Source organism: Aquarana catesbeiana, linkage group LG05 (assembly GCF_042186555.1).
Source record: "Aquarana catesbeiana isolate 2022-GZ linkage group LG05, ASM4218655v1, whole genome shotgun sequence".
Lineage (NCBI taxonomy): Eukaryota > Metazoa > Chordata > Amphibia > Anura > Ranidae > Aquarana > Aquarana catesbeiana.
This window is the reverse complement of record NC_133328.1, coordinates 304319401-304331598: the sequence shown is the minus strand read 5'-3', so window position 1 is coordinate 304331598 and position 12198 is coordinate 304319401. Positions and strand designations below refer to the sequence as shown.

Below are 12198 nucleotides of genomic sequence, written 5' to 3'. Positions count from 1 at the left end.
GGTGGTCCTCACCCAATTTTCCACTTTACTCTAATAAGAAACAGAAGTATCTAAAGGGTAGCGAAGAGATATAGGAAGAAGGAAAAAGGAGAAATGTGTGGGGAAGGGTAGGGGAGGGGGAGGAAAGTACAAAGGAGTAGAAGGGAAGAAGAGGGGGGGGGGGGGGGAGACACGGCGGCAGATAGGTCCACTCACTATATCCGGCTAAGAGGTCGTGACCCACCGAGTCAGCTCAAAAGTTGTTGACCCTCATCAGAAAATATGAACATATTCCAATTGACCCAAGTCTGCTTAAACGTCTCTTGCTTATGTTGTGCTGTCAGTATCAAATCCTCCATCCGCTTAATTTCCTCTACTCTTTGGAGCCAGAATTTTATAGGAGGAGGGAGGGTCTGTTTCCAAAAAATGGGGATGCACCCCTTCGCTGCATTGAGTAGATGTCGAACAAGTGATTTTTTTATATGTCTTTAATAGATACCGAGGAGAGGCGGAGAAGAAAAAACGCGGGGTCCTCTGGCACCACGTAATCAGTGAATTTTTGTGTAATTCGCCTAACTTCGCCCCAGAAGGTCTGTATCTTAGGGCATGTCCAAAAGACGTGGATCAGAGCTCCCTGCTCCTCTTCACATCGCCAGCATAGCCCCGAGGAGTCCGGGAAGCATTTTCTTAGTCTAGATGGTGTCATGTACCACCTAGTGAACAGTTTAAAATTGGATTCTTGTATTTTAGCGCAGAGCGAGGATTTGAGGGAGAGGGTAATGATCTGAGCCCTTTGTGAGGGTGAGAAGGTGCGGTGTAGATCTTTTTCCCAACTGGCTAGACAAGCCAGATGAGGTTGCATCATTGGTGTATTCAGCAATGAGTACGTTTGTGATAAGATGTGGGCTAATGGGGTGTCCTCAGAACAAAGTGCCTCGAACGGTGTTAGTTCTCGAGTAAAGTTATGTGGTTCTGGAAGTGAGTGGAAAAAGTGGTGCAGTTGTAATGCTTTCCAAAAAGTGAGTCGGTACATACCCGCTGGATTGCAAAGATCTGCTAAGGTTGGCCACTTCCCCCCGCTGATAAACTTTATTGCGCAATCGCTTCCTGTCTCTCTAAGAGATGTTAATTCCGCTGCTTCTATGCCTGGTTCAAATTTTGGGTTGCCCAAAATGGGGAATAGGGGTGAAGTCTTTGATGTGAGAGTTGTGTGAAAGGTGATTTGGTGGCTATTCCTCAGGGTGGTCCCTATAAGAGGGTGAGTTTTCAGAGTGCTTGGAAGGTCGCTAACACACCACAGCGCCCCCCCCCCAGAGGTACACTCGACTGTGATTGTTCAAGTTTTATCCATAGTTTGGAAGTACCATTTCTCCTCCAATCGAGTATATGCCCCAGGTGCGAGGCCATGTAGTACAAGTGAATATCGGGCATTGCTAATCCCCCACAATGTTTGGGTAGGGTCAGCTGTAAATGGTGTAAGCGCGGCCTTTTGTGTGCCCAGAGGAATCTGGTGAAGAGTGCATGAGTCTGCTTAAAGAAAGAGGGCGGGATATGAATCTGTAAAGCTTGAATAAGGTAGATGAACTTCGGTAAAATACTCATTTTAAGCAGATTGCATCTCCCAAACCAGGAGTGGAAGCCTGTGTGCCATCTGTCTAACAATGTCCGGGTCTTTGTCAATAGTGGAGGGAAGTTTAGGTCAAACGTTCGTGTTACATCTGGGGGGATAAACGTGCTCAAGTACTTAAGTGCTGATGAGGTCCATTTAAATTTAAAGCTTGACTGGAGCTCAGAGTATTGGGGGGTACCGATACACCCATTGCTTCAGACTTAGTGAAGTTTATTTTTAAATTTGAGATTTCTCCATATGTTTTGAACTCTCGCATTAGATTTGGGAGGGAGATTTTAGGGTTTGTAAGGGAGAACAGAAGATCGTCAGCGTATGCTGAGATTTTGCAGTGCGTGTTACCTACTTGAAGACCTGCTATGTCCGGGTGCGATCTGATCTTACAAAGGAAGGGCTCAAGGGAAAGGGTGAAAAGCAGGGGGGACAAAGGGCACCCCTGTCTCGTGCCATTCCTGATGGGAAAAGGACTTGAGCGTATACCATTGACCTTCACTTGTGCCGATGGAATCCAGTAGATGCTACCAATCCATTTAATCATTCACCTAGGCCGACATGACGGAGCACCGAGAACATATAGTTCCAATGCACCCTGTCGAAGGCCTTCTCCGCGTCGGTGCTAACAAAAATGCTGGGGATTTTCTTAGTCTTTGGTACATGGACAAGGTTGAGGACTTTAATGGTATTATCCCTGGCTTCTCTGGTAGGGATGAACCCAACTTGATCTAAGTGGATCAGGGAATTGAGATGTGCCGCTAACCTAGTTGCTATGATTTTAGAAAATATTTTGAGGTCGACATTTAAAAGAGATATGGAATGATAGCTCCCACATGAGCATGGGTCTTTCCCCTCCTTGTGGATTAAAGAGATATGAGCTTTGAGAGTTTCGTTAGGAAAGCTAGAGCTCACCCCTAGTGTGTTGAAAAATGTCACAAGTCGTGGGCCTAACACTGTTAGGAAAGTCTTATAATATTGAATTGTATAACCGTCCGGTCCTGGTGCTTTACCCATTTTCATGGATTTTATTGCTATTTGTAGTTCTTCTAACGTGATTGGTTCATCTAACAGGCACTTAGTTTCTTCAGGCAGTGAGGGGATTTGGGCTTCCGAGACGTATTTGTCGATATCTGATAGACTAGAGGGGGGAGGGGAGATTGTATAGGTCAGAGTAGAAGGCTTCAAAACCCTTTGCAATTTGCTTCGGGAGGGTGGCCTTCTTACCATCTGGTAATGTTACCCGTGGAATGTACGAGGCTGCTTTAATTTCTTTCACCGACCTGGCCAACAGCTCACCACATTTCTCTCCTGACTCGTAAGACATCTTGCGGCAGAACTGCAAAGCGGCCTTTGCTTTATCGAGGAGTAAATCTGTAATTTGTGCGCGCAAGGTCCCCAACTTCAGCTCAAGATCTCGAGTAGGCAACTGTTTATGTTGCAATTCTATTGTAGACAGGTCAGAGAGTAACCCGGTAAGCTGTGCATTCCTCTCTTTTTTAATAGCGGCCCCATGTTTAATAAGTACACCCCGTAACACACACTTGTGAGCTTCCCACAAAATACCAGGGTCACAGTCCTGGGTATCATTTTCCTGAAAATATGCATCTATGGCGTTGGACGCATCCTCCAGCACCTCCGGAATCTGCAGCAAGCTCTCATTCAGTCGCCAGAAGAGAGACCTAGGTGAGGGTCTCTCAGTAAGTGTGTGCGTGAGGTGGATTGGCGCATGGTCTGACCATGTGATCTGACCAATTGTGGACGTTTCCACCAGATGTAGCTGGTCATGTGGCATCAGGAAAAGATCTATTCTGGAGTATACTTTGAGGGGAAGAGAAGAAAGTATAATCCCTCTCTCCCGAATGTTGGAGTCTCCAGATATCAATTAGATGGGCATTGTTCATAGATTGTCTAATACATTTTTGGTGAGTCTGCGACAAAAAGGAGGTGCCAGAAGACGTGTCCACTAAGGGATCCAGGGGTACATTAAAGTCTCCCCCCAAGATCAGCTGGCCTTCCCTGTATTCCATCAGTTTCCTTATTGTACACTTGATAAAGCTTGCTTGCTGCTCATTAGGGGCGTAAAGGGTGGCCAGCGTGAACTGGGCCTCCCCCAAGCATCCCTTTAGAATAACAAATAGTGTCCCTCGGGGTCTGCTAGCATTTCTTGGAATCGCCAAGGCAGCCTATTAGAGATTAAAATCGACACACCTCTGGATTTGGCGTTGCAGTTTGTGGAGTGATAAACATGTGGGAAGGATCTATTCTGGAGTGCAGGAGATTTATTTGTTTTAAAATGGGTCTCTTGTATAAACGCAATATCTGTGCGTGTTTTTTTAAGATCTTAAAGTAGTATACGTCTCTTTTCCGGGGTGTTAAGGCCTTTAGCGTTAAGGCATGTCACCTTGAAAGTGTCTACCGCCATGTCTTCAGGGAAGGTAAAGGGAAAAACTAACAAGGGCCACAATCAGATGGGGAAAAATGGGGGAGGGAGAGATAGAGGGAGGGGATAGAAAGGAAAGAAGAGAGCGCAGAAAGGTGTTATGACAGCAACTACTCACACTCTAGCTGTCTCACCTAGTTTTAAATCTAAATCCGTAAGACGATGCTTACTTATAGTGCATATTACCCAAAAACCTCGGGTATATGCAATGGTCTATGTGGGGTGTGGGTGGATACCGCCCGCGGGTGAAGTCCCGGGACTCCCTCCCATCTTGGTCCACTTAAGAAGCAATACCGTAATTGATAACTAATATAACGAATAAACAAAAGAAAAATGGTTAATCTGACTACACCCAATACACGACCACTCAGGGAAGTGGCTTAGGGGTCCCCTCTCCTCCCCAGCGGCCACCACCCGGTGTTGATTGGTGGTCCGTGGGGGGCAGATGTATGGGCCCATAACAAAATTGTGGAGCACGCAGAGTGCATTTCCACCTTAGCAATGTAGGCTGAATTGTTTCCCCCAGCCGACCTCCCGCCTAAATATAAAATGGCAGGTCCAGCCGGTCTCCCCTTTTGCTGTCATCGCCATCGGGGAGAGGAGACCCGTCACCTCCAGAGAACATAAGTATAGTCTAGTCTAAACCCTCCCCCCCACGGAGCCAATCATCTCCTTCGTTGGACAGAATGTTCCCCCAAGAGACCGTGCATCCTATTACATACTGAGTATCAAATTAACAGGGCATTACCCAGCAAGATTTCCCCTCTTATCAAACATAAATAAAACATAACGCTTAAAAAACTCAAACATAAAAGGAGGATCCAGCAAATGTGAAACAATAGTTACCACACATCTGACTTGCAGACAATAGCTTAGGCCAGCTACATGGGGGGGAAGTTCTGATTAAGTCAGATTGGGTTATCCTCTGGTGTGTCCTCCGACCAACTTAATCCCTCCAGGTAAAACGATGGCCGGCAGCTGCAGGTAGGGTAATAACTTGGCCACCCATCATGGAGATAATTAAAGGGAAGACTCCAGGGGTCCTATCGTGGCTGATGGGTAGGTGCTAGTACCGCAAAGCTGCGGATTGAGGCAAGCCTCAGCGGCACACTTAAACAGACAGCAACATTGGGTCATAAGTTTGTGTCTGAGCATGGGAATCCTGTGTTGTGAGGTGACAAAAATGAGCTCGTTCAGGACAAGACACGTTGGGGGGGGGGATGACCGCATGGGGTCAGTAAGGATCTCCCGAGGGGGATTGTGAGAGGGACAATTCAACAGCAATCCATATGTTATGGATTAACAGCTTCTGCGGTGAGGAGGAGAGGGGGGAAAACAAAAGTCTACTCACACTTCCCTCTGGTTCTCCTGGGAAAGAGATCGGGGGCGACGTCTGCCTCTGTGTTCTTTGCGGTCTCGGTGCCTGGTGCCGCATTGCGTTGGGGCGACCAGGTGCTCTAGGTAGATAGTCCAGCCAGTTGGGGATGTCGATTGGATCTGTGCCTAGAAAGTCAAACAAGGCTGGAAGGGAATCCGGAGAACGTAGAAGGAAGGATCTTGTTCTTTGATAAAAGTAACTGACAGCGGGAAGCCCCATCGGTAAGTGGTATTGCAGCGCCGGGCAAGGTCCAGCAAAGGTTTCAGAATGGCTCGGCGGATGAGGGTCGATCTCGATATATCCGGAAGCAGCTTCACGTGCGCGCCATCAAATTCCAGCTCTCCCGCCTCCCAGGCTCCCCGTGCAATAACCTCCTTGTGGGTGTAGTGGTGGAGGCGGCAAATCACATCCCTGGGTCTAGTCAGATCCGACGATCTGGGGCCCAGGGCTCTGTGTACTTAGTCGATTTCGACCCACTCCGGTAAATGGTCTCCCGCCACCCTCCGGAAAATGTCCGTCACTGTGGCCTGGAGATCTGCTTGTCCCGTGGCTTCTGGGAGGCCTCGGAGCCGCAGATTGTTCCTACGGCTCCTATCCTCCATTTCTTCCATTCATAGCTGTAGTTCTATTGCTGAGGCATTTTGATCTATCTGGCCTGTCTCTAGCGAGGACACTCTCCGCTCCAGGGCCGCGAGCGAGGTTTCTGTTTCCTGTTTCTGACAGGCGCGTGTTGAGCGAGTGTACTTCTTGCTTCACCGCATTAAGCTCTTTCCTATGAGCTTCCTCCACCTTCCCCACAAAGGCCTCGATATCCGCTGTGGTCGGCAACGCTCGTAGGAGAGCCTTCAGCTCCGCATCTGCCCCTACCATAAATGGCTGGCGGGGAGACCCCTCAAAGTTTGCCTCTATTAGGCTGGGGGAGTTGGAGTAAAGCATCGGGCTGCGGGACCCCTCCAAGAAGGCCGGAGCCGCCATGCGGTCAGGGGTCTGCGAGCGGGAGGTACAAGGGTCCGCCATTTTAAAATCCGGAGAGCCGGGACTAGGTCTGCCAAAAAGTCTCTGTAAGTCCCCCAGTGCGGGCGTACTAGGAGCCGGGCTGGGCTTCTTCTTGTTCCTTCTGTATGTGCGCTTCTTAGCTGAGAGCATTCTGCTAAAATAGAGCCAAAATAGCCAAGATGGGTTAGGAGAGGCCGGGAGCTCCGTGCAAACACGTCTTCACTCGGCCATGTCCAGACCACGCTCCTTATTTATATTTTTACTAGTAATGGCGATCAGTGATTTTTTACGGGACTGTGACATTGTGGCGGACGGATCGGGCGCCTAACTGACTTTTGGGAACCAGTAACATTATTACAGTGATCACTGCTAAAATGATGCACGGACATTGTACTAATGACACTGGCAGGGAAGGGGGTTAACATCGGGGGCGATCAGGGGGTGAACTCTGTTCCCTGGGTGTGTTTACTAACTGTATGGGGGATGGGCTGCCGGGGATAACACAAAGATCCGTCTTCCTGCATAGCAGAAACACCAGATCCTGTGTCATCCCCTGTCAGAACAGAGATCTGCCTTGTTTACTTCGGCAGATCCCCGTTCTGTCTCTGCGGGGAATGATCGCGGGCAGACATAGTCCGCCGGACCCGCTGATTAGCTTCCCCACTGGCCAATCGGCGCGCGTGGGCGTCCACAAGAGCTAGTGCAGAGTTCAGGATCCTTGCTGCAGAGTTTTGGATGTACTGTAGCCTCTGCAGACTCTTTCTAGGAATCCTAATGAGAAGTGCATTACAGTAATCCAGTCTGGAGGAGACAAAGGCATTAACCAGCTTTTCGGCATCTGGGAAGGAAAGAATGGGACGGAGTTTAGAGATATTACGAAGGTGGTAAAAATAGGTCTTACATAGGTGATTTATATGGGCTTCAAAAGTGAGTTGGGAGTCCATTTTTACACCTAGATTTGTAACTATTGATGAGAGGGGGATATTAGAACCAGAAAAGGTAATGCTAGTTATGAATGATTTGGTCTGGTAAGGTGTGCCAATCATGATGACTTCAGTTTTGGAACTGTTTAGTTGAAGAAAGTTGTGCTCCATCCAAACCTTTATCTCCTCCAGACAGGTAGTGAGTACTGATAGGGATGACTGTGAAGGTGAGGTTTCAGCTATTGCATTTACATATAGCTGTGTGTCACCAGCATAGCGGTGAAATGTAATAATTTGGCCAAGGGGAGTGAGGTAGAGAATAAAAAGAATGGGGCCAAGAACTGACCCCTGGGGGACATCGCAAGTAACTGTATGCGGATTTGATTTAAAGTGGCCCAGGGAGATATATTCTGTCCTGTTTGTGAGATATGATTTAAACCAACTGAGGGCTGTATCATTTTGTCCAGCGATGCAAGGGAGCCGGTTTAAAAGAATGCCATGATCAACAGTATCAAATGCAGCTGAAAGGTCCAAAATGAGGAGGGGAGGGAAAGCCAGTATCAGATGATATGAGGAGGTTGTGTGTAACTCTGACGAGGGCATTCTCTATACTATGAGCAAAGCGGAAACCTGCCTGGAATTTTTCAAAGAGGTTATGTTTGAGGTGCTCTTGAAGGTGAAAGGTAACGGCTTTCTCAAGTACTTTTGATATGAAGGGGAGATTGGAGATAGACCTATAATTAGGTAGGACTTCCGGATCAAGAGTGGGTTTTTTGAGCAATGGTCTGATAATGGAATTTTTTTTAAACAGAAGGGACGTGACCAGTTTGGAGGGAATGATTTATAACAGCAGTGATTAGGGGACTTAGAACAGTGATATGAGTTTTTACCAGGGAGGTTGAGAGAGGGTCCATAGGACAGGTAAAGGGTTTCATCTTCCTGATGAAGTTCTTCACCTCTTCCAATGACATCTCAGGAAGGCAGTTTAGGGGTTGGGAAACAATATATGTTGGGGGGACAATTTGGGTGGGAGGACCAGAGAGAGCAGAGTGAATATGTGCAATTTTTGATGTAAAAAAATCCATTAATTTATTGCACTGCTCTTCTGTAAGGGCAGTAAGTGGAGGGGATTGTGGTTTATGCCGCGTAGACACGGTCGGACTTTTCAGCTACAAAAGTCCGACGGCCTGTCCGACGGCCTTTCTAACGACCAGACTTGCCTACACACGATCACACCAAAGTCCGACGGATTTGTACGTGATGACGTACATCGGACTAAAATAAGGAAGTTGATAGCCAGTAGCGAATAGCTGACCTAGCGTCGGTTTTTGTCCGTCGGACTAGCATACAGACGAGCGGATTTCTGGGTCCGGCGGAGTTACGACGTAAAGATTTGAAGCATGTTCCAAATCTAAAATCCGTCAGATTTGTGACTGGAAAAGTCAGCTGAAGGTCCGGTGAAGCCCACACATGATCGGATTGTTCGCCGGATTTGGTCCATCGGCATCCCTCAGACAAGTCCGGTCAAGAAGTCCGACCGTGTGTACGTGGCATTAGAGTGGAAAAAAGCTGCTTAGAATTTCCTGGGCTATTTCTGATGGCATTGGAGTAAAACTGTGACCTTGCCTCTTTAAGGGACTGTGCATATTTTTTGTTATTGCTCCCAGGAAAAATTTGTTTATGGACAGTGAGGCCAGTGGCTCTAAAGCAGTGGTCATCAACCCTGTACTCAGGGCCCACTAACAGGCCAGGTTTGCAAGATAACTGAAATACATCACAGGTGATATCATTTGCTGCTCAGTGATTGCAGTATTCTAGTCTGCATCTCCCCAAGGTAATACATAAAACCTGGCCTGTTAGTGGGCTCTGAGGACAGGGTTGATGACCACTGCTTTAAAGCGCTGCTCAAGAACCCGCCCTGCTGCCTTCATCTTACGAAGCTTATCTGTGAACCAGGGATCTGAGCGGGTGAAGGTGACTGTTCTTATTTTAACAGGGTCATGAAGGTCCAAAAGGCTGCTAAGTTGACTATTGTAGTAATCCACTGCTTCGTCGGCTGATGAAAAATGTGTGGAAAGATGCTGAAAGTCTACTGCCAAGAGTTCTGGGTTTGTTTTTTAGGTTTCTGAAACTGTTCCACTTAGGCTTGTAAAAGCTGGATGAGGATGGCATATCCATGGAAATACTGTAGCCTTATGATCAGACACACCTAGGTCATACACCTGCAAGTTGGTAAGAAGAGCAGAGTTTGTAATGACCAGATCCAAAGTATGCCCCCCCAGTGTATGTGGGGACATCAACAAGTTGTTTTAAATGAAAACAATCCAGTAGTTGAAGAAATTCAGCTGCAAAATGGCAAAAGGGGGTGTCAATGTGGATGTTCATATTGCCCAAAATTAAAACATCGGCAGAGGATATGCAGAAAGTTGTAAGAAGATTTGACATCTCAGTGATAATGCGTTTGGTTTTGGTGGTCAATAAATGAGGTGGAACAGCACAGGGGAAGGGAACTTACATTTAAATGCAAGGCATTCAAATGAAGACAGTTCAGGAAATGGTTGCAGAGATAGCTCCAGATCTCTTTGATAGATGACAAACAGGCCCCCACTGTGCCCTCTGCTGCAACCTTTTTGGAGGTAGCTATATCCTTGGGGAAAACTCTCATTTAAAGAAGAAAAGGTATTTGATTGGTGCCAGGTCTCTGTAATGCACATGTAGTCCAGACATTTATCCAGGATATGGTCATGAATGAGGCAGGATTTGTTTGTAATAGACTGTGCATTTAAAAGTTCAATTTTGCTGCTTGATGATGCAACAAGTCTTTGCACCGGCCATAGCAGACTAAAGTCCACTCCACGTTTCCCATCCAGTTTACTGTTATCAGCGTTTTGAGCCCTAAGCTTTTGTGGGAGTATAGAATCATAAATTCTGACAGGGTATGTAAACTTATGAGCACAACTGTATACCTTAGTTTGTAGGCGCTAAATCTTTCACTCAAACCAATTAATATATGCTTATTGGGATTTTTTTTATCTAGGCATGTAGTAGAATACATTTTGGCCAAAATTTACGAAGAAATTTTAGATATTATTATTTATTTATTTTTTTTATTGAGAATTTAAAGCAGAAAGTAAACATTTTTCAGTCTTTTTTCATTTTTATATTGCAAACAGTAAATAACACTGGTGATCAAATACCACCAAAAAAAAGCTGTATTGTGTGGGAAAAAAAATTATACAAATTTATTTTGTAAAGCGTTGCATGACCGTGCAATTGCCAGTTGAAGTAGTGCAGTGCCGAATAGCAAAAAATGGCCTGGTCATAAAGGGGTAAAATCTTCTGGTTAAAAGAAGTTGCAATTTATTTTTTTTTGTTTTTGTATTTTAATAATGCTTTAACCAAGAGACACAGCAAATGACCTCAAATGTTGATCATGACAGGCATTATGCTTAAAATTCTGTTTGTGTTTAAAAATAATTTGGTGCTTTTGACTTTTATCAAGATACGGATAATGAAGGCTACATAGATGGTCAAGCACAAGATGTATCTCAACAGCCAACTGCACCAGAGGAAGAAGAGGAGATAATGATTGCTCAGTCTCATGATGAAACTAGTTACAGGGAGTACGTCTCCAGAGGATGTGAAAACAAATGTCATTCTCACTTTCATGACACACTTGGACAGTCTGATGATCTTATACATCATCACCATGACTACCACCATATCTTACATCATCATCATCACCAAAATCACCATCCACATAGCCATTCTCAGCGCTACTCCCGAGAGGAGCTGAAAGATGCTGGCATTGCCACCTTGGCTTGGATGGTAATAATGGGTGATGGACTGCACAACTTCAGTGATGGTTTAGCTATTGGTAAGATATTACAACTCTACAAAACATGATTTGCTTTTTTATGGACCATCTACTACTACTGTAATTCAGTAAAGCAATGCTTTTAGTGGGAAAACTGGTTATGAGGTATCTCTGCTTCTACATGTTTCTAACGGTCATACTTACGAAGAAATGCAAAAAAATTGATTTTGTTGCCGTGTGTGTCCCAATCGGGGACACATAGCTGATAGTGAAGGAAATAACACTTTTAAAAGCGGTCATGTGAACAGATGTCCCGACAGGGGATGTTCTGATGATCGCTGTTGGATTTTAGACTTCCAGTCACTTTCTGTGCAAGTGAAAACGGTGAAAAAGGTAGAAAGTAAAAAGCTCTCCAATGGGGTAACCGCAATCAAAACCTGACTGAGGTTCTAATGCTTCTAACCAAAACCGGAAGAAAGGTTTTGTCTGTTCCACATAAAATCATGGTTTGCACAACTTCTTATCCTCATATTTTTGTTTGGGCAATCGGTTAACATACAAATTTGCAGCTTCAGAAACAAAGACCAAACAGTTTATCTGTTTTACTTTGATTTCTAGAGCATACAGAAACCAAATACCTGCAGTTACTGAAATTCTTGCCGTAGACTTTTATTTATTGTTGCCTTATATTTTATTTTTTCATTAGTTTTTATGCAACATGGCCTTTATATATTAGATCCAGGGCCACCATCAGGGGGGTCCAGCCCATACACACGTAGGGGGCACGGGCGTCCCAAGAGTCCCCAACTAGGTTAGGGTTGCCATCTGTCCTCGCACTCCTATTGTAAGCTCGCCGTTCCCTGGAAGACTGGCACTATGTGGGCGGTCCTGACACTTTTAGTAGCCTTTGCACATAGTTGTAGGCCCCACCCTCCCCTGTTCTCCAGCTTATAGCGAGGCCCCTCCTCCAGAGCAACACTGCTGTCAGTGAGGCTGCATGTGGATGTCGGGATGGATGCTGGGATGGACGGCAGGAGGTCACCA

General features: G+C 45.9%; 1 protein-coding gene across 1 annotated transcript in view; it reads left to right on the top strand.

The window, feature by feature from the left end:
- SLC39A6 (solute carrier family 39 member 6) overlaps window positions 1-12198 on the top strand; it is a 115382-nt gene that overhangs the window by 82405 nt on the left and 20779 nt on the right. The window contains exon 6 of the mRNA XM_073630826.1: window positions 10840-11214. Coding sequence (XP_073486927.1) covers window positions 10840-11214 — 375 coding nt within the window. The remainder of the gene's footprint in view (window positions 1-10839; window positions 11215-12198) is intronic.